Genomic DNA, 23,534 nt, shown 5'->3' with positions numbered 1-23,534 from the left:
GATACATTTTTTTTTTTTTTTGTCTTTTGTCTTTTTGTCTGTTGTTGTTGTTGTTGCTGTTGTTGCTATTTCTTGGGCCGCTCCCGAAGCATATGGAGGTTCCCAGGCTAGGGGTTGAATCGGAGCTGTAGCCACCAGCCTACGCCAGAGCCACAGCAACGCGGGATCCGAGCCGCGTCTGCAACCTACACCACAGCTCACGGCAACGCCGGATCGTTAACCCACTGAGCAAGGGCAGGGACCGAACCTGCAACCTCATGGTTCCCAGTCGGATTCGTTAACCACTGCGCCACGACAGGAACTCCCATTTTTTTAAAATATAGTTAGTGGGATGGCACAGAAGAGAAGTGATGTTTGAATTGAATTTCGAAACGTAAGTTTGTGTTGCAGTAGATTGTGACAGGTGCAAAGACATGGAAGTATGAGAAAACACAGTGTGTCTGGGGAATTATAAGCAGCTCTGTAATAATGGACTAAACAGGAAGATGAAATGGCAGAAGAGGAGGGTGGGTATCAGATCATGAAGGGCCTTCTAGTCCATACTCAGAAGTTTGGGTTTGAGCTTGTGTAGGATATATCCTGTTGTCGTACATGGGCATTAAGGGGTAGGATAAAATCAGACTTGATTTTTGAAAGTTTACATGTTGTAGTTTGTGAAGACATGGACGTGGTGAGAAATAGATCTGTCAACTGTCACAGTGGTTCCTAACCAGGAGTGCGAAGTAGGGTAACCCAAGGAGGTTTTTTTCCCGAAGTGTGTCTGCCTAGACGCTGCTTCTTTAGTGACTCAAAATCTCTGTCATCATGTCCTATTGCAGTAATTCACCTGAGAGATGCTGAAGATGCAAACCAAGAGGTAGACAGTGGGAATGAAAGAGCAAGAATGGGTTTGATAAATAGTGGATGAATTCATATTTAGAATATTGATCTTAAGTCATTTGTTAGATATGAAGAAGATAATGTTATAAGTAGTAGGATATAAGGATCTAATAGATTTGGAATCATCATGGGCAGTTAAAGCCAGAAAAAGCAGATGAGGTTGCCTGAAATGGTGGTGTATAATAGCAAGAATGAAGAATGCATTTAAAGAGTAAAATGCGTTTGAGTAAGGAGAATGAGAGAGTGACTGGGGAGGCCAGAGAAAAGAAGGAGAAGAAAGGAAGGAGAAAGTTTCAGAACAGAGCAAATGTTTGTCAAATGCCTCAAGAAAATCGAGTATCATAACAAATAAAAAAGATCTTTGGGTTTTAGCAGTTGGTCACTTGTAGCTTTAGTCATTGTGGCTTAAGTATATTAGTGGATGTATGTACATGTCATAGAAGCAATATATCTAAAAATTGAGCAAGTGTAGATATCAGTTTAGAGAGACCTGACTGAGAACATTAAACATATTTTATTTAATAATATCTTTAGGACCTTTTCAGCCGTAAACATTCTGCGGAATAGATTTACTGCTTTTCCAAAATTGGAACATTAATATTTACCGTATACCACACACAAAATATATGATCAAAGAGATCTTAAGAGACTGACCTACTTTTATGTTTTAGCAATGATGACTTCTAAAATTATGTATGCCAGAGTTTCCGTCATGGCTCAGTGGTTAGCGAATCCGACCAGGAACCATGAGGTTGCAAGTTCGATCCCTGGCCTCGCTTAATAGGTTAGGGATCCGGCGTTGCCATGGCTGTGGTGTAGGTCGAAGACATGGCTCAAAGCTGGTGTTGCTCTGGCGTAGGCTGGCAGCTACAGCTCCGATTGGACCTCTAGCCTGGGAACCTTCATATGCTGCAGGTGCAGATCTAGGAAAAGACAAAAAACAAAACAAAAAAAAATTATGTATGCCTTCTTTTTTGAAGATCTTGGTAAAAGACTGTGACTTGGCTCTTTACTTGAATTACTATACATCTTACTGCCTTTATTTGAAAAATTTTAATATGTAATTGTACTAATGTTTTCTTAAAAGAGTAACATTTTATGCCAGTTTACATGTTTTCTCCTTAAAATAATATTGGTACTTTGACCACTTGTTTTATTGATACATCATTTTATTAGTAAATAAGCATTATCAGTTCTTTAATTATTAACTTAGTGATTACGGACATATCCTTTCTTAAAGTTTAAGTGAAATGTAATTGCTTATAAACAACAGTACACTGAGGGTTTTGTAAAGTTTGATTTCATAGAACTTCTTCAAGATAAACAAGAGACAGTGGGATTGAAGATATGTATAATTGATAAAATAGATACATAGCATTTTTTTCTTTTTTTCATTCATTGCTAACACTTTTTCCTATTTTTTTCTAGGACTGTTATGAATACTATCCAACAATTAATGATGATCTTAAATTCAGCAAGTGATCAACCATCAGAAAATCTGATTTCCTATTTTAATGTAAGCCATATGTGAAACATTATTTATTGTGATATGTTGGCAGAGAAATCTGAAATCAGAAGTTAACATACTGAGTGTTTTTTTAAAACACCCATTTCCCAATCAATATGTAGTTACTATCTTATTTCTTGCTTTTTTAGCCCTCTAAAATAGATATTTTTAGTATTATTTTATTTAGATAGTGTAATTTTTTGATTTTTCTCATATTTACTCTTTGCCTTGCTCACCATTCTTTCTTGCAGCTTAGCCTCACTTCCAAAATTATTTTCTTCTTTCTTCGTATGTATCTTTCAGTAATTCCTTTAGTGAGCGTTAGTTTGGGATGAACTTAGAAGGTTTTTTGTTTTTTGTTTTTGTCTTTATCAGTTTTTTGTTTGTTTGTTTGTTTGTCTTTCTGTCTCTTTAGGGCCATACCTGTGGCGTATGGAGGTTCCCAGGGGTCTAGTTGGAGCTATAGCCTCTGGCCTACGCTAGAGCCACAGCAATGCGGGATCCAAGCCATGTCTGCAACCTATACCAGCTCAGGGCAACGCCGGATCCTTAACCCACTAAATGAGGCGAGGGTTTGAACCTGCGTCCTCGTGGATGCCAGTCAGGTTCATTAACCGCTGAGCCACGACGGGAACGCCTGTCTTAAAATATCTTTACTTTTACTTTTTGTAATATAGTCTACCTAGATCTTCAATTCTAGATTGGCCTGTACATTCACTTAATAATTTGAAGATATTACTTTACTATTTGCTGGCTCTCACTGTTGCTATTAAAAAATGTTCTCTCAATCCAACTATTGTTCCTTTGTAGTTAATCTGTCTTTTCTCTCTAGCTGCTAAGATCTTTCCTTTGAATATGACATTAGACAGGATTTAGCATTTGCTGTATCTTTGTAGTCTTTTTTATTTAGCCCATTTTCTTTCTTTCTTTCTTTTTTTTTTTTTGTCTTTTATAGGGCCACTTCTGCAGCATATGGAGGTTCCTAGGCTAGTGGTCTAATCAGAGCTATAGCCTCCGGCCGACGCCAGAGAGCCACAGCAACGCGGGATCTGAGCCATGTCTGCAACCTACACCACAGCTCATGGCAACGCCAGATCCTTAACCCACTGAGCAAGGCCAGGGATCGGACCCGCAACCTCCTGGTTCCTAGTCAGATTCGTTAACCACTGCGCCACGACAGGAACTCCATCACTCTCTTCTTAAATACTGTTTTCAATAGTGTCTCCAGCTTTTGGAGTATGTAGGAGCTCTTTTTTATCTTTAACTACTTCAGCTGGGCAGGAAATTCTGCTTCAAAGACATTTTCTGGAGCTCAATATAATGCTTAACATTAAAGAAAGTATAATAGCTTGACTGCAAAGTTTTATGTACACTACAAATTGCTTGTCTCAGAGTAGGCATATCTTGAAGATCAGTAAGTTTGTCTTTGATTTTTGCATCTCTATTAAAGTTTCTTTATTTTTAAAATTAATACCATCTATCCATCTGTGTGTAAGTAAAATTTTAGAAGCTATAGACATTTTTTTTTCTTCCGGTTTCATTGAGATATAATTGACAGGCAGTTCTGTATAAGTTTAATGTGTAAAGCATAATGATTTGACCTACATACATCATAAAACGATTACCACAGTAAACTTAGTGAACATCCATCATTTCATGTGGATACAAAATAAAAGAAATAGAAAAAAAGTCTTCCTTGTAATAAGAACTCTTAGGATTTATTCTCTCAACAACTTTCATTTATAACACACATCTGTGTTTATTAATCATGTTGTACATTACATCCCTAGTACTTATAACTGGAAGTTTGTACCTTTTGATCACCTTCATGCATTTTCCCCATCCCCACTCCCCTGCTTCTAGTAACTACACATGTAATCTCTTTTTCTATGAGTTTGTTTTTAAGTATAGTTGACCCATAACACTGTGTTGATTTGCAGATACCGAACCATCCCTGGGATAAATCCCACTCAATCATGGTGTATGATCCTTTTAGTATATTCTTTTTTTTTTTTTTTTCTTTTTGTGGCTGTACTGTGGCATATATAAATTCCTGGGCTAGAGGTGGAATTGGAGCTGCAGCTGCAGGCTTACTCCACAGCCACGGCCACATCCACATCCACAGCAACATCCAATCCAAGCTGCATCTGCAACCTCTACCGCAGCTTGTGGCAATGCCAGATCCTTAACCTACTGAGTGAGGCCAGAGATTGAACCCGCATCATCATGGATACTACATTGCATTCTTAACCCTCTGAGCCACAACAGAATTCCTTTTTAATGTACTCTTGAATTTGGTTTGCTGGTATTTTGTTAAGGAGTTTTGCAGCTGTGTTAAGCAGGGATATTGTCCTACGATTTACTCTTCTGATGGTGTCCTTGTTTTGTTATAAGGATAATGCTGGCCTCATAAAATAAGTTTGGGAGCATTCCTTCATCTTCTGTTTTTTGTAATAGTTTGAGAAGGATTAGTAGTAATTCTTCTTGGAATGTTTGATGGAAGTCACTTGTTAAGCCATCCGGTCCTGGGCTTCTATTTATTGGGAGGTTTTTATTACCTATTCATTCTTCTTACTAGTCATCAGTCTGTTCACATTTTCTCTTCTTTATGGGATTCAGCTTTGGAAAGTTTTATATTTCTAGGAATTTATCCAATTTTTTCTAAGTTGTCCAATTTGTTGGCATTTAATTGTTCATAGTAGTCTCTTAGGATCATTTGTATTTCTGTGGTATCACTTGTAATATCTATGATGCTGTTTTTGGTGGATAATGAAAAGCCTAACAATTCTGTTCTTCCCTATCTTGGCAGCAGAAAATTTAGAGAGAGAGGTTTTCAGTTGTGCTCTATTATCCTGCTAGCATCCCAGAATAGCATCCTTTATGTTCCTCATATTTTCAGTGGTTGTATCTACCTAGTTTACTGTTTCTGTAGTATGAACAATTGAAAGCAGTAAGTCATATATTATAGAAGAGAAAAGATTAATTCTCTGATTAAATACTATCCTCAATATTGATTTCTGTTTTTCCTTCTTGAAGAATTGCACCGTGAATCCAAAGGAAAGTATCTTGAAAAGAGTAAAGGATATTGGATACATCTTTAAAGAACAGTTTGCTAAAGCTGTGGGACAGGGATGCATGGAAATTGGATCACAGGTAACTTGAGTTCATTTTGATTAGTGCCACTTCATAGTAAATAATTTCAAATGCAACCTCTGTCCAAATTGTATAAATACTGTAATAGTATCTGTCCAATACCATAAAATATTGGCAGTTCCCATATCCTAGCTGCCTGCGTATGCTGCTGTTTATAAGCTTTACTGGTCAACTCCTTTCACTGCATTATAGAAACCAAAAGAAAACATGTCCAAAATTTTAGAAAACCTGTAGAAATTTTAGAAAATACAGGTAAAAAATTAAAATCTTGTAAGTATTAAGTTTTTGGTGTATATTCTTTTTTTTTTTTTCTTTGTCTTTTTGCCTTTTCTAGGGCCGCTCCCGCAGCATATGGAGGTTCCCAGGCTAGGGGTCTAATCGGAGCTGTAGCCCCCAGCCTACACCACAGCCACAGCAACATGGGATCCGAGCCACGTCTGCAACCTACACCACAGCTCACGGCGATGCCGGATCCTTAACCCACTGAGCAAGGCCAGGGATCGAACCTGCAACCTCATGGTTCCTAGTCGGATTTGTTAACCACTGTGCCACGATGGGAACTCCTGGTGTATATTCTTTAATTTACATATATAAGTATCTGTGGATGTATATACTTATCTGAATGAAATTACTTTATACAGGTGATTTATCAGTGATATTATTGAATGATATTATTTTTACTGTTGCTGTTAACAGTTCAGAAAATCTAAAATTAATGTTAGGTAAGAGTATGGCCTCTCAATCAGAACCCTGAGTTTATATCTGATTCTGTTATATATGAGCTTTCATTTAACTTCTCTGAGATTCACTTTTCCTCATTTGCTCTGCTTTGCTATGTGGCATTCAGGAGTTAATACATTAAAATGTGTTTGAGCACTGTAACCTACCATACATACTTAGTTCAGTGTCATGAGGTTATAGTGTGATACCATCGGTGTTTTAAATCATTGTTTTTAAAATTTCTTTTTGGTTTTATATGAAATTTATACTCAGTTTGGAAGAAAGGAACATGGTACATGCATTTATATGTGTGTATCTAAAATTTGACTGTTCTTTGGACTAATGGAAACTACTTATTTGGTTAAAACTTTTTGCTGATTCGATCAGTTAGGTTTGATTTTTCCTTTGCCGGTTTTTTGAGGTTTTTTGGCCATGTCGCACAGAAGTTCTGGGGCCAGGGATCAAGCCTACACCACAGCTGTGACCTGAGCTGCAGCAGTGACAACACAGATCCTTAACTTGCTGAGCCACCGGAAGACTCCATCCTTTGCTAGTTTTATGGAAACAGACTTGTCTCTTAATCTGGAGCGTTATCTTGAAAATACATGTCCTAGGTCACAAGAAGTATTACACACAGAAACTGTGCCAGGCACATAATATATTCTTAGTACATCTGTTGAGTGATGCAGACTGAAGTGGAACAAAGGAAAACGAAATACTGGTTCCCTGCTCTTGAAAATTTATCAATGATGTTAATCATCATTTTATACTCACGCCTTGAGTTTCAGACAAGCTAGCTTTTGTGATCTCCTCAAAGTCATATTCCTAAGGAGGGTTAGAAATGTGTCTCAAGAGCAAACTTTTTAAAAATTAGTAACTTTTGTGGCTTTCTACAATAGTGGGATCTAACTTTTTTTTCTTTGTTTGTAGCGATACAAACTTGGAGTCCGATTGTATTACCGAGTAATGGAATCCATGCTCAAATCCGTAAGTTTAAAAGAACATAGAAAAAAATTCAATGCCAACACAAAAAAAGTTTCAGTTAAATATTTTTCTTTATCTGTTTTAGGAAGAAGAACGATTATCCATTCAAAATTTTAGGTAAATTCTTGTTTTTGTAAAACAATTTCATCTTTTTATAAAAGTAAATGTTACAAAATCATTCTTTTTTTCCTTTAGCAAACTCCTGAATGACAACATCTTTCATATGTCTTTGTTGGCATGCGCTCTTGAGGTTGTAATGGCTACATATAGCAGTAAGTTAAATTTTAGTAAATAAACATTTTAGTTCAATTTAAAGTTAAAAAAATTTAAGGTGTGGTGTGGGGTTTTTTTTGTTGTTGTTTTGTTTTTTTTGTTTTGTTTTTTTTTAGTGGGGCAGTGGAGGAGTTAAGGAGAAGAAATGCATATTTTAGCTCTGTGTATACTGAAGAATGTAATTGGTCACCATAAACCATGCAAGTGCGTTACTAACCTGAATTATTTCAGGTCATCTTGGGAATAGTTTCACTAGGCTCCTATTCTAGGCTATACAGAATCCAGGAACTGTACCTGTTGAAATCTCTTCAAAGACTTATGAGATTATAAAACACCAGAGGATTATTATCAAGCAGCTTCCACTGATATGGAAGTACTGCCACATATGTATTCTATAGCTACTAGACTAAAGGTTGGAGGTAGAATCCACCAGATAAACAAAACAGAGGCCATCAGTACTGGGGTTTTTTGTTTTTTGTTTTTTTTTTAATATAACTTTAAACATGTATTATTTTGCGAATAATGTTGCAAATGTCAAGAAAGTTTTGTTTGCAAAAAAAAGAGAGAAAATCTTCTGATACAAATATATAAGAGAAACTTAAATTAGTAAACAAATGTGGGCAACTCTGATCCTCATTGATAACCAAGAAGTGCACACTTTAAAAAGATACCATTTTCTAACCAAATTAGCAAAATCTTAAAGGATCTTTCCCCCCTTAACCACGGATTCATGCGACAATTAAAATGGATAGGCTAAAGCCTCTTAGTTGTTAAACCTGTCCCTGGTACAAGTTTAGGGTATTTAAACCTTTAAATGTTTGGTATAAGCTGTTAGCCGTCTATCTAGGAAAGACATATATGCATATACACTCAAACTTTGAAAGCCTATTTCCTGTGAGTCTCTGGACCCCAGGATAAAAAAATTCTAAATAAAAAATTTTGCTAAGCCTTTCTACTCTGTTTTAATATATTTTTTTGATTAAAAACTTTCCAGCCAAAAAATATGTAGTGCAAAGCTTTGCATTTCATACCTGAGTTACATTTTTTTCTTTCATTTTTAGGAAGTACGTCTCAGAATCTTGATACTGGAACAGATTTGTCCTTCCCGTGGATTCTGAATGTACTTAATTTAAAAGCTTTTGATTTTTACAAAGTGATTGAAAGTTTTATCAAAGCAGAAGCCAACTTGACCAGAGAAATGATTAAACATTTAGAACGATGTGAACATCGAATCATGGAATCCCTTGCTTGGCGCTCAGTAAGTAACTAGCTAAAATAACTAGATATTCATATGCATAGAGATAATTCTTATCTGTTAGTGAAAGGCATTTGTTAAAATTTACCTCAGTAGTAAATATGCAATTTAATGAATAATGTGTTTTCAGTGTATAGCCCAAGAATCAAGTGGAGTTTTAGAATGGAGTTTTCTTTGAGTTCCCCAGACTATCTGATACAGGGATTTATTTAGGAATACCTTTTCTTAAAGCTTGGCACTTTAAAACAGAGCAGAATTCTCTAAAGCTTCACAGATAAGCAAAAGCTAAGAGACTTCAGCAACACTAAACCAGCTTTACAACAAATACTAAAGGAACTTCTCTAGACAGAAAAGAAAAGGCCACAACCAGAAACAAAAATACGACAAATGACAAGGCTCACCAGTAAAGGCATATATATATATATATATATATATATATATATATATATATATATATACAGTAAGATACGAAATCATCCACGCACAATTATGCCACCAAAATCAGAGATCGTGAGAAGAGGAGGGTACAAATGCAGGACACTGGAGATGCACTTGCAATTAAGAGACCAACAACTTAAAACAATCTTACATACGTATAGACTCATATCAAAACTTCAGAATAACTGCAAACCAAAAATCTACAATTGATACACAAACAAATAAGAAAAATCAACTCAAATACAACACTAAAGATAGTCATCAAACCACAAGAGGAGAGAACAAGAGAAGAAGGGAAAAAAGAGCAACAAAAACAAATCCAAAACAGACCAGAATTCTTTAAAGTATTTGAGAAATTTATTTAAAATAGAGGTGTCATGTTGAAAATTCTCATGTCTGCTCTTAAATTCAGCAAAATGATTAAAAATTTGAGTTTCATGTGCTAAGCATACATCTTTTCATTTAAGTTAGTATGTAGAAATGACAGAAAAATAATGACTTCAGTTAGATTAGAGTTTTAATCTGTCCATGTAAATTTTTTAATCTTTTGGTGTTTTAAAATGTAATGGCTAAGAGATAACTTGTTTCGTAGTGCTTTTCTTATGCTGGGGTGTAGAGAGAGTGGATAGAAAAGGAGAGAAGTAGGGGAAGTTGATAGATGTTGTATTTCGGTGATTGAATATAGTGACTCCTTTACTGGAGCTTCCACTTTATAAGTAAAGGAGTGGTTAGGAGCAAACGCTCAGAATCTGTAGCTTAAATGAAAGTAACATAAATAAAACAAGTAGATAAGAATACTTTTCAGATGCTGCTCTCCTTTCTTCCCCAAAATTGAAACCAAGGCACTATTGTATCATCTGAAAGTGACTATTGTCATTTCTTGTAGAGAACTACTTTTATTTCCATTAGTGCACATCTGCCGTGTGCCTTTCATTGAGGTAGACGTTGTGAGGATATGAGCTCTGAAAAATCATAGAGGAAATAGTAGCATTGTACTGTATAAAAATTGCTCGTGCTTAAGCCCATTTAGTTCAGTTACTGACTTCTAAGATTCTGAACAACATTCCTTTATTTTTGAGGATTTGTTGAGAAAAAGTTACATGAACAAAGTCTAGGAAGAGGGTATTTTTTTTAATAATAGAATGATGTGGAAGTCATATGCTTCTGAATTTAAATTCTAAGTGTGGTATTTATTGGGGATGAAATTATAGACAGTTTTTCATGTTTCAATTTTTAAAAAATCAGCAAATACTGCTTTTTCAATCATAAACAGAATGGAGTGCTAGTGGGTAACTGTGGAGATAAGTCTGCCACACAGATGATGTGAATTTTTCCTATTGACAGTAATTAACATTTCAGAGAAGAGACATACCATAGATATATTTGGACTTTCAAAGACTTGAGGGTGTTTTTTTATTTGTCTTTTTAGGGCTGCACTCTCGCCATATGGAGGTTCCCAGGCTAGGGGTCTAATCAGAGCTGTAGCCGCTGGCCTATGCCAGAGCCACAGCAATGCCAGATCTGAGCCTCGTCTGTGACCTACACCACAGCTCACAGGCTGCGCCAGATTCCTAACCTACTGACTGAGGCCAGGGATCGAACCTTGTCCTCAGGGATGCCACTTGGGTTCGTTAACCGCTGAGACACTATGGGAACTCCGGATTTTTTTTAATTGAAGTATAACACATACAGGTAAGTATATATCACAAGTTATAATTCAAAGGACTTTTTGTAAATTAAATATACTAATATTACCAGCATATAGATCAAGAATCAGGAGTTCCTCTTGTGGCTCAGTGATAACAAACCTGACTGGTATCCATGAGGACGTGGGTAGGATCCCTGGCCCTGCTCAGTGGGTTAAGTATCTGGCGTTGCCATGAGCTGTGGTGTAGGTTGCAGATGTGGCTTGGATCTGGCGTTGCTGTGGCTGTGGTGTAGGCCAGCAGCTACTGCTCTGATTCAACTCCTGGCCTGGGAACCTACATATGCCACACATGTGGCCCTAAAAAGAAAGAAAGAAAAAAAAAAAAAAAGAATCAGTGCAATTGAACACACCCATAATACTAAAATCTCTATCAAGAGATCAAGAGTCAGAGTAAACGGTCATGGTTTTTTGATTCTGTATTACAATAAGAATTTCTTTTTAAGCTATAGAGGGTTTTTTCTTTCTTTCTTTCTTTCTTTCTTTTTTTTTTTTTTTTTTTTTGCTCTTTAGGGCTGCACCCGCGGCATATGGAGTTTCCCAGTCTAGGGGTCAAATTGGAGCTACAACTGCTGGCCTACACCACAGCCACAGCATCGCAGGATCCGAGCCATATCTGTGAACTACACCACAGCTCACGGCAATGCTGGATCCCTAACCCACTGAGCAAGGCCAGGGATCGAACCCGCAACTTCATGGTTCCTAGTGGGATTCATTTCCACTGCGCTAGGACGGGAACTCCCAAGCTATAGAGGTTTAAAAGAGTATGTCCAAACAGTGGTGTTCACCTAGGGAAACATCAATCCAGATGCTGCTTACTTTTACCCATTGATAATTTAATGAAAGAACATCATTGCATTTTTAATGGTTGCAGGGTGAAAAGGTTCAGCATCTTTGCTTCACAGTCTTGAGAAATAATAAATCAAAAATAATAATCTTAAGAAGGAATAGGCATACCTCTGTTTCTTTGATCCTGGAGAGATTAACAGGTAATATATATTAATGCAGAGTGCTAAATAATCTATTGAAAAACCTAGTGAAATCTTGTTTTCTGGAAGTTTGGAGGATTAGAAGTGATTTAAAATGAACCATACCTAAGGGTTAAATTGAATGACTTCCAGATGTTTAGGCCTCTTAAATCCGTTAAACAGTTCATAGTGCCAGCAGATGATGAAGTGAGATTTGGATATTTTATTTTTAGTATATTCAAAATATCAGCTTTCTTCAGTAAAATCTTCATAAACCAAAGTAGACCTAAATGGTCTCTTTTGTGGCCTGCTGTGGACTCTTCCTGTTGATCTTCCCACATCTCTAGTTACCTTGGCAATATTTCTCTAACAGCCACCAGAGAAGTTTTTTTTTAATGTAAAACAAATTTGATTTTGCTAATTCCTCAGATAAAAACCTTTTGTAGGGCATCTGTGCACCTGGTAATATGGAGGAAGATCCTACCTTCCCTGCAAAAACAGTGAAAAAAATGGAAAACTGAAGCCAGGGAGAGAAACCTTGGCCACTGAAGAGTAGACAGTCCTGCAAAGGAAAGCATGCCCCAGTTCTGTCTACATGCATCTCTGACTGAAACCTGAGTTTTTGTGATGTAGTCAGTTCAGAGCAGCTTAATGAAAGGCAGAAGATGTGAACTGAGACAGGAGCTGCTGCTCATTAAAGTTTACAGTTCAAGTTCAGCAAAAATAATTACCTGATTTAAAACAAAACAAACTGGAGTTCCTGTCGTGGCTCAGTGGTTAACGAATCCGACTAGGAACCATGAGGTTGCGGGTTCCATCCCTGGCCTTGCTCAGTGGGTTAAGGATCCGGTGTTGCCATGAGCTGTGGTGGAGGTTGCAGATGCGGCTCGATCCCGCGTTGCTGTGGCTGTGGTGTAGGCCAGTGGCTACAACTCCGATTAGACCCCTAGCCTGGGAATCTCCATATGCCATGAGAGCAGCCCTAGAAAAGGCAAAAAGACACAAAAATAAATATAAATAAATGAATAAAACAAAACAAACAAAAAATGCTCATTTGAGAGAAATAGCAGAATCCAGAATCTTTACAGCTTAAACATTTACGATGTTTAGGACACAATACTAAAATTACCCAGCATGCAAAGAGGTTCAGAGAAATCAAATGCATGTTTTTAGAATGGGAGCTTTAGGTAACTATTCGGTGCCTCAAAGGCTCTCTTCGTTTCCTCCTTTATTCTTGTGTTAGCATTTCAGAGTGTGGTCTATGTGGTCTGTGATCTCCTGGTGGTCCCTGAAACCATTTTAAGGGATCTGCAATATAAAAACTATTTTCATATTACTGTTAAGTTTTTATTTATCTTCCTTACTCTTTTGACATTTATACCAATGATGTAAAACTTTGGCACTTTTGCATGTATCAAAGCAGTAGCTTCAAACTGGCTAGTAGTCATTGCATTCTTCACCACCACAAATTCTCAGTTAAAAAAACCAAAAAGGGAGTTCCCTGGTGGCTCAGTGGGTTAGGGACCCAGAGTTGTCACTGCTATACCTCTGGTTACCATTGTGGTGCAGGTTCGATCCCTAGCCTGGAAACTTCCACATGCCACAGGTGTGACCAAAAAAACACACACAAAAAACCCCCAAACATGTCCATTGCATTTTAAAATATCATTGATGAACCAGTAAAACGTATTTATTTTAAGTAATCTCTATTCTTAAGTACATTGTGGTTGAAAACAACTGAAAATAAATGCTGCCAAGATAAATTTTGAGTTTTCAAATGAAAATTGGGATTGCGTTAAGCTTGTATCCACTGTAAGAAGGACAGTTTTTTTCCAGTACTTGAAGGAGTTTTCTGATGAATTCAGTGGTGATATTAATAAATGTGATTTTTATATTACATAAAGAGATTCATCAACATTTGTTAGGTCTACATAAATCAGTGACTGATATTTCCAAATGATGCATCATGCTATAAAATCGTACAGTGAATATTGATAGATGTCCTTACATGAACACAAACTTTTGGGTCTTCAGTAATTTTAAAGATGTAAAGGGTTAAGAGTCTAAAATCTTTAAGAATGCCTGCCTTATGGCCTCTTCTCAGTTCAGACTTGTTTGTTACTGTTACTCACACAGCCATGTTTGTTCCTGCCTGTCTGAGTCTTCGTTCACTTCGTAGCCCTCAGTTGAAATACTTTTCCCCTTTTTGTTTTATCAGATTTTCAGATCTACTTCCACTTTGCCTTTTGTGACCATCCTATTGTAGTCATTCTTCTTTCCTTTACAGTCTTAAAAGTTAGTCTCTGCTACTTCCTAGTTACTTATGAACTGTGTGACTTATTATATGTGCATATCTTGTTTTAAATGCATGAATGTTGAGAAAAAACACTTAGAACAGTATTTGGCTTCGTATTATAAGATAGACAATTAATTATATAAGTGGGAGTGAAGGACAGAGAAGAGGCCAACTAATGATGACATCCAGGTAGTGTCATTCATTAACAGGACTGAGTGAGATTTGCTTGAGAAAGTAAATCCCTTTAGATGATGTTGAGTTTGAAGTGATTGTAGGTCATCAGCTAGAAGTGTCTGGAGCTTAGGAAAGAATCTTGGCTAGGAAGATGAACTGGAGAGCTGCTGGCACATATATAATAACAAAAATTACCACCTTTATTGGCAGTTGATCTTGTGCTGTGCACTGCGGTGAGTACTTCTTATAATCTCATTTAATTTTTATAATAACCCATGAAGTAGTAGTATTCTAGATGAGGAAATTAATGCTTAGAGAAGTTTAGTAACTTGCCCCAAACCATATGAGCTAAATGGCAGAGCTCTGGTTCAAATCCAGGTCTCTGGCTCTAAAGCTGTAAATCCCTATGTTTTACCAAGTGAAGAACTAAAGTTTAGGGATTGGATAAGGTCACTTTTCATGGGAGAATGTAGATAAGAAGAGAAGATAGAATCCTGAGGAGTGCCAACATTTAAAGGATAGCAGAAAAGAGACGCCAGCCAAGGAGACAGGAGGAATATCAGAGGTGGTGTCATAAAGAGAGTGTTAAAAGTTGTGAGTGAGTGCTTGCTGTTACAGATACTCTAGGAGCAGTCAGTAAGAACCAGAAAGGTTTCATTACTTTCAGTAACAGGGAAGCCCTTGGTGAAGGTAGCAGGGACTGTTAGAAGACCTGGGGGCAGGAATAGATTACAGTGAAATTTGGATAAGATGTGAATGAGAGATAAAGTGGAGGCAGTGGTTGTAAATAGCTTTTATCAGCCTTGTCTGTGAAAGTAGGCAAAGATATAGCGGGAGGTGTGTGAGGTGAAGGGAAGGTTATTTTTTAAGATGGGAAAGGTAGGATTAAATGTTGATGGAGAAGAGCTACTAGGAGTGTTATTGGCCGCTGGATAACATGTTAGTGGCTTAAAGCAACCATTTATTTGGCTCTTGACTCTATGGGTCAGGGCTTTGGGAAGAGTTTGATTGGGCAGTTCACCCCTGACCATGTGGGATCAGCCACATCTGGGGCAGGATCTATTTGCAGGATGCTCCTTAACTCACCGGTCTGGCACCTTGCTGCTTTTTGGTACGTGCTCACCTCTCCATTCCTTTCTTTTTTCCTCCTCATCTCATCCTCCTGGACTTCTCATATGAGAAGCTTAGCTTACTGGTTTTAGAATAGTCATGCTTCTTACATAGCAGCTAGCTTCCAAAAGGCTTTTACAAGGACCGTAACTGGAAGCTGTATTCTCTTGGTCAAAGCAGTCATAGAGTTGGCCCAGATTCAAGGGCTCCCCTTGAATAGTTGACATCTCTTGTTTGAGGTGAGGCAAGGTGGGTTGGGAAATATTGTGTTGCAAAATGGAAAGAACAGAAGTAATTACAGATAAGGTTGTGTATGGGTGCCTTCGCAGGAAATTGAGCAAGTTTCCATTTAACGGTTTTTATTTTTTTATTAGTATTTCTCTTTTTTTGTCCCCACTCATGACATACAGCTGTTCTCGGCATGTCAAAGTTCCTGAGCCAGGGAACAAACCACCAACACAGCAGTGATCTGGGCTGCTGCAGTGACAACAGCAGATCCTTAATCCGCTGTGCCATAAAGGGATCCCTTAGCTTTTATTTTATTTTATTATTTTTTTATATTTTATTTATTTATTTATTTTTCGTCTTTTTGCTATTTCTTGGGCCACTCCCACGGCATACAGAGGTTCCCAGGCTAGGGATCTAATCAGAGCTGTAGCCTCTGGCCTACACCAGAGCCACAGCAACGTGGGATCTGAGCCGTGTCTGCAACCTACACCACAGCTCACGGCAACGCCGGATCCTTAACCCACTGAGCAAGGGCAGGGACCGAACCCGCAACCTCATGGTTCCTAGTCGGATTCGTTAACCACTGCGTCACGACGGGAACTCCAGCTTTTATTTTTTTAATATAAGATAGAGCTGAGGTAATTTACTGATAGTGGATAGATAAGGGTTTGATGGCGAGTGCGAGTGCGTAGTGGCACAGACAGAAGTTTGAGGAGAGTAGACAAAATTTGAGATGATTACTGAGGAGAATAATAGAGCTGAGTGGTGAAAGATGGGAGGATTGCCTGGCAGCATCAAAGACAATTTTGAGATAGAAAATGTAAATTTATACTACCAACACTCTCTGTGTGGCTTTATTATTTTTATATTATTATCTAGCTTTCTATGTGTAGGATTAGAAAAGGTGAACAGCTAGATTGAACCAGGATATTGGAATTTGGCTAAGCGGGTGCAATAGAATGATAATGGGACAAATAAGTTGAGAAAGTAGATTAGAGAGTGTTAAGGTTTGTCGTTTCAGCTGAATAGAGGAGACAGGAGGAGATTGATGGAGGAAGTAGAAGTTTTATTAAGAAACAGGACCTTTTAATGAAATTTAATAGGTGTAGTGGGAATGACAGTGAGGATGAAAGGAAGAGACTGTAGACAGAGAGTAAGACGTTTCAACTTAATACTCTAGAGAGAGAACATTTCTGGGTAACTTACTGTGTTCTAAGAAGTAATCTTGGAAGTCCAGACTGAATTGGAGTAGAGATGAAGACTATTGGAAATGAGGAGGAGATCAAGGAACCAAGTAGCTGAGTGATGGGAACAGTCACCCAGGATGTGTGCTAGAGAGGAGGAAAGTGGACTAGGGACTAGACTCTTCAGTGCCTAAAGGACGTGGCCAGGACATAAGCAGGACAGGAGGGGCAGAGTTAGATCCTGAAAGGCAAAGCTCATGTCTTTCCTAAAAAAAAAAAAAAAAAAAAAAAAACTTACAATACCTAGTCTGGTGTCTTTTTTTTTAATTATTACTCAAATGAATCTATCACATCTGTAGTTGTATAATGGTCATAACAATCCAGTTTCACAGGATTTCTATCCCATAATCCAAGCACATCCACCCACCCCACCCCCAAACTGTCTCCTCCGGAGACCATAAGTTTTTCAATGTCTGTGAGTCAGCATCTGTTCTGCAAAGAAGTTCAGTCTGTCCTTTTTCAGATTCCACATGTCAGTGAAAACATTTGATGTTGGCATCTCATTGTATGGCTGACTTCACTTAGCATGATAATTTCTAGGTTCATCCATGTTGCTAAAAATCCTGTAATTTCATTCCTTTTAATGGCTGAGTAATATTCCATTATGTATATGTACCACATCTTTTTAATCCACTCCTCTGTCGATTGGACACTTAGGTTGTTTCCATGTCTTGGCTATTGCAAATAGTGCTGCAATCAACATCGGAGTACATGTGTCTTTGCGAGTCGTGGTTTTCTCTGGATAGATGCCCAGGAGTGGGATTGCTGGATCAAATGGTAGTTCTGTTTTTAGTTTTCTGAGGCATCTCCATACTGTTTTCCACAGTGGTTGCACCAATTTACTATCCCACCAACAGTGTTATAGGGATCCTTTTTCTCCACACCCTCTCCAGCAATTACTGTTTGTAGACTTTTGGATGATGGCCATTCTGGCTGGTGTAAGGTGGTACCTCATCGTGGTTTTGATTTGCATTTCTCTAATAATAAGTGATGTTGAACATCTTTTCATGTGTTTTTTGGCCATCTGTGTGTGTTCTTTGGAGAACTGTCTGTTTAGATCTTCTGCCTATTTTTTGATGGGGTTGTTTGTTTTTTTGGTATGGAGCTGCAGAAGGTGTTTATAAATTTTGGAGATTAATCCCTTGTCAGTTGATTCACTTGCAGAGATTTTCTCCCATTCTGTGGGTTGTCTTTTCGTTTTGTTTAGGGTTTCCTTTGCTGTGCAGAAACTTTTAAGTTTGATTAGGTCCCATTCGTTTATTTTTGTTTTTTACTGTCATTAAGAGGTGAATCTGGAGTTCCCGTCGTGGCGCAGTGGTTAACGAATCCGACTAGGAACCATGAGGTCGCGGGTTCGGTCCCTGCCCTTGCTCAGTGGGTTAATGATCCAGCGTTGCCGTGAGCTGTGGTGTAGGTTGCAGACGCGGCTCGGATCCCGCGTTGCTGTGGCTCTGGCGTAGGCCGGTGGCTACAGCTCCGATTCAACCCCTAGCCTGGGAACCTCCATATGCCGCGGAAGCGGCCCAAGAGATAGCAACAACAACAAGACAAAAAAAAAAAAAAAAAAAAAAAAAAAGAGGTGAATCTGAGAAGATGTTGCTGTTGTTTCTGTCAGAGAGTATTTGGCCTATGTTTTCCTCTAGGGGTTTTATAGTGTCTGGTCTTATATCTAGGTCTTTAATCCATTTTGAGTTTATTTTTGTGTATGGTGTTAGGGAGTGTTCTAATTTCATTCTTTTCCATGTGGCTGTCCAGTTTTCCCCGCACCACCTATTGAACAAGCTGTCCTTTCTCCATTGTATATTCTTGCCTCCTTTGTCATAGATTAGTTGGCTGTAGGTGCGTGGGTTTAATTCTGGGCTTTCTATGCTGTTCCACTGATCTGTATTTCTGTCTTTGTGCCAGTACCATACGGTTTTGATGATTATTGCTTTGTAGTATAGTCTGAAGTCAGGGAGCCTGATTCCTCCAGCTCCATTTTTCTTTTTCAGGATGTCTTTGGCTATTTTGGGTCTGTTGTGCTTCCAAACAAACTTTAAAATATTTTGTTCGAGTTCTGTGACAGATGTCCTTGGTAATCCTAGTCCAGTGTCTTACCTACAGACTTTAGGTGTATAAACAGAATCACAGTGTCTTTTTGATGAATTTACCCATTAATCATTATGAAATGACCTCTTTGTCCCTGTTAATATTCTTTGTTCTGAAAACTTTGTTTGATATTAGTAAAATCCTCTGGCTTTCTTTTCTTTAATATGAGGGTGGCATGTCTTTTCCCATTCTTTTACTCTTCACCTGTTTTTGTCTTTATACTTAAAGTAGGTTTCTTATAGGTAGCATATAGTTAGGCTTGCTTTGTTAATCCAGTCTGGCAATCTTTGTCTTTTAACTGGGATGCTTATTTAGAATAGTGAAATTTAATGTCGTTATTGACATTGGGTTTATGTTTTCTATCTTACTACTTGTTTTCTGTTTGTTCCATCTCTTCTTTGTTCTTCCTTTGCCTTTTTTTGTGTGGGGAGGGTGTTCTCTTGGATTGAGTATTCTTTTTACTCAATTTTATATTCTTTGTACACTTACTATTTATACTTCTGGTTTGGTTTGGTTTTGTAATTGGTTGCTTTATGATTTATAATACACATCTTTAATGTCTCATAGTTTTTGGTTGTTTTTTTTAGGGCCACACCTGCAGCATTTTTTTTTTTTTAATGTGCATAGTTTACCTTTAAACAGTATAAGAACCTTAGGAATTTCCTGGTGGCACAGCAGATTAAGGATCTGGCCTTCTCACTGCTGTAACTTGGGCCACTGCTATAGTGTGGGTTCTATCGCAGACCCAGGAACTTCCTTATGCCACAGGTGCTGCCAAAAAAAAAAAAAAACAAACAAACCTTAGAACAGTGTACTTCCATTTCCTCTTTCCTAACCTTTGTGCTACTGTCAAACATTTTACTTCAACATAAGTTACAAACCCTATTATGCATTATTTTTGCTTTAGAGCATCAGTTATCTTTTTAAAAAATTTTTTATTATAGTTGATTTACAATGTTCTGTCAATTTCTGCTGTCAGTGCAGTGACCCAGTCATACATATATCAATTGTCTTTTTTTTTTTTTTTTTTTTTTTTTGCTTTTTAGGGCCACACTCATGGCATATGGCAGTTTCCATTTCTAGGGGTTGAATCGGAGCTACAGCTCCTGGCCTGTGCCACAGCAACGCAGGATCCGAGCTGCATCTGAGACCTACACCACAGCTCATGGCAACTCAGGATCCTTAACCCACTAAGCAAGACCAGGGATCGAACCCACAAACTCATGGTTACTAGTCAGATTCGTTTCCACTGCACGAAAATGGGAACTCCTTCAATTATCTTTTAAAGAGTTTTTTTAAAAAGTATTTTTAGTTACTCTCTTATTTACTGTTCCAGACCTTTTAATTCCTTGTGTAGATCCAGATTTCCATCTAATGTGTATTGTTTTCCTTCTTCTTGCAGGGCTTGAAAAATTGCTTTTATGCAGACCTCTTGTGATAAATTCCTTATCAACTTTTTTATGTCTAAAAAAAAAATCCTTATTTCGCCTTTGGTTTTCGAAGACATTTTGCTGGATGTAGGATTTCAGGTTGACATTTTTTTTTTCTTTCACTACTTAAAAAATGTTACTCCACTGTTTTCTGGCTTGCATTGTTTCTGATGAAGTCTGCCTTCTATTTGTTTCTCTGTATGTATTTTTTTTTCTGGTTGCTTTTAAGATTTTTGTCTTTATCATTGGTTTTAGGCAATTTGTTTATGTTGTGCCTTGGTTTAGTTTTCTTCATGTTTCTCTTACCTGGAGTTCTGCTTTGAAATGTTGGCTTATAGGTTTCATCAGATTTAGACATTTGGAGCCATTATTTTCTTGAAATATTTTTGCTGATGCCTCCTACCTTTTTCCTCAGTGATTCCAGCCACACGTGTATTAGGTCACTTGAAGTTGTCCCACAGCACTGATGCTTTGTCCTTTTTGTGGCTCCATATGCCTTTCTTTCTGTTGTTTTAAATGGTTTCCATAGCTATGCCTTCATTAATTTTTTCTTCTGAAATGCAGAATCTGTGATTATCCTATTATATTTTTAATCTTAGGTACTATAATTTTCATCTCTAGAAGTTTGATTTTAACCCTTTAAAAATTCTTCCACATCTTTTTAACATGTTTGTGCCTTCCTTTAACTTCTTGAACATATGGAATATAGTTACAATAATTGTTTTAAAGTCCTTGTCTACTAATTCTGACATATATATCTTTTTAGGACTACTTCTATTGACTGATATTTCTCTTTTTAAGGATCATACTTTTCTGCCTTTTTGACTGCTTGGTGACTTTTTACTGGATGCCAGACATTGTGAATTTTACCTTACTGGGTCCTAGATGTTTTCATATTCCTTTCACTATTCTTGACCTATGTTTTGGGATGTATTTTTAGTTACTTGAAAAGAGTTTGATCCTTTCAAGGCTTTTGTTGTTGGTTTTAGACAAAGCAAGAGCATTGTTTAATCTATGACTAATTTTTCCCCACTACTGAGGCAGTGCCTTTCTGGGTACTCTACCTGGTGTCACATGTATTACAAGGTTTTTCCACCATGACTGGTGGAAATCAAAACTCTTCCTGGCCCTGTGTCAGCTCCTGGGATGGGTCTGCTCCTCCAGTTGTTCTTTTCCTAGCTTTGGGTGGTTTGCAAGCACCGATCAGTACTAGGCGGAAGACTTGAGAGTAACCCTCTGCAGACCCCAGGGCCTCCCTCTTTGCAACTCTCTCCTTTCTACGTAACTCTCTCCTCTCTGGTATTGTGTCCTGCTAATTTTAGCTGCCTTAGCTGCTTTGAACTCTCAGTTCTGTTTCTTCAACCAGGGAGACCACTGGGATATATTTCAGTTTCTCCTCCCTGCTTACTAACCTGGAAACTCTCCAGGCAGAGTTGGGGCTTACCATTTGCTTGCTTTCTCTCAGTGGCTACTGCCCTATACTGCCTGTTGTTCATTGTCTGAAAGCTATTATTTACGTTGTTCAGCTTTGTAGTTAAGATAGTCTCTGTTCTTTCATCTTGCTTGAAAGAGTTATATATGATATTTAGTAATTGATAAAGTATTCATAAATGTGTATACTTAAAGAATATTTAGGGTATTGTTTCTATTTTCTTATATTAAATGCATCATTCCTTCTGAATAAGGTTTTGGAGGGTTACTTACTATATGGAGTGCATAGAAGGACTAGTAATTAACTTAAATTTTAGTAAGTCAAAAAGCTGAATCTCCTTTAAATGTTGTCAAATATAGCTGTTTCATTAAATTGGATTCTGTCATACTGGGATTTTTTTGTGTGTGTGTGGTCACTGAACATTAACAGATTTCTTCATTTAGTTGCATAAATATTTGGCCAAAGTGCTTTTACATAAAAGATTAAAAGTGTTTCCGACTAGGAACCATGAGGTTGCAGGTTCGGTCCCTGCCCTTGCTCGGTGGGTTAACGATCCGGCGTTGCTGTGAGCTGCTTGCGGTGTAGGTTGCAGATGTGGCTCGGATCCCACGTTGCTGTGGCTCTGGCATAGGCTGGTGGCTACAGCTCTGATTCGACCCCTAGCCTGGGACCCTCCATATGCTGCGGGAGCGGCCCAAGAAATAGCAAAAAGACAAAAAAATAAAAAATAAATAAATAAAAGTGTTTCCTTTTTACTACTTTTCCAAAATTTAAATTGAGGCCTATTTTACATATCAGTATAGTTGTAACAAATGGCTTATATTTTTAGAGTCCTGATTTGATGACAAACCCGTAAATAAATTTTTAAGCTTCTTTGGTATTCTTTTGAAATGTCAAACTTGACAGGAAGTGAATACAAAAGGGAGAAAAGCCTGTGGCTCTGAAAAAGCCAAAAAGGATATCTGTTGTGTATTTGTATGGTAGATCATTAACCTCTGGTACACTTTGAACAAAGGTTTTAGTATTTGCCATTAGACGTTTTTTTAAGTTATATTTTACTGAGAGCTATGTCTCAGGAAGGTGAGTGAATTGTAAGATAATGATTAAGCTATATTTAACACTTTTTAAAAATATGGGTAAGGATAGTGAAGTAATGTGATGCCATATGTTATATTTATACAGCAGCCATGCTATTATAATGAAAACATTTTTTATAGTGGGTCTTTAAAAGTTTCTCATGAGTTATTTAAAGAAACTCTGTATATGCCAGGAAGAGAAAATGTTTTAAATAAAAAATTATTTTAAAAAAATCTTACTCTTTCTGAAAGGATCACTAAGGGTTTAATCTTTCTCCCTCTGACCCAGTGGGTTCCTAGTTTCTTGCCCTTAATTCCCATAGCTAACTAGTAGCTTCTGAAGTGATTTAGGCATTCTGACTTTACCACTCAAAACTGAAATTATTTTATTTTGTTCTAAATACAACTTTGCTTCCCAGTATCCATAGTTTTACATTACCTTCCAAGCCATTCAGGCTTGAATACTGAGCATCTTTTTTCCTTCTTTTTCTCTATAGTTATGGAATCTTTTAAAAACAAACCAAAAAAAAAAAAAAAAAAGCCAAAATACTTTACTATGTCTCTTACATTTATT

The 23,534-nt window shown here is 37.5% G+C and overlaps 1 protein-coding gene across 2 annotated transcripts in view; it reads left to right on the top strand.

Annotated features, from left to right (window-relative positions):
* The window catches only part of RB1 (RB transcriptional corepressor 1), a 130,889-nt gene that overhangs the window by 58,727 nt on the left and 48,628 nt on the right, over nucleotides 1–23,534 (top strand). For both annotated transcript variants that reach the window (XM_013992198.2, NM_001285967.1), the window contains 6 exon segments: nucleotides 2,308–2,395; nucleotides 5,423–5,539; nucleotides 7,190–7,246; nucleotides 7,329–7,360; nucleotides 7,439–7,515; nucleotides 8,578–8,774. In XM_013992198.2, the coding sequence (XP_013847652.2) occupies nucleotides 2,308–2,395; nucleotides 5,423–5,539; nucleotides 7,190–7,246; nucleotides 7,329–7,360; nucleotides 7,439–7,515; nucleotides 8,578–8,774 (568 nt within the window).

This window comes from Sus scrofa, chromosome 11 (assembly GCF_000003025.6).
Source record: "Sus scrofa isolate TJ Tabasco breed Duroc chromosome 11, Sscrofa11.1, whole genome shotgun sequence".
Lineage (NCBI taxonomy): Eukaryota > Metazoa > Chordata > Mammalia > Artiodactyla > Suidae > Sus > Sus scrofa.
Note: the sequence above shows the minus strand (reverse complement) of the source record. Positions and strands in the feature narration are given on the sequence as shown.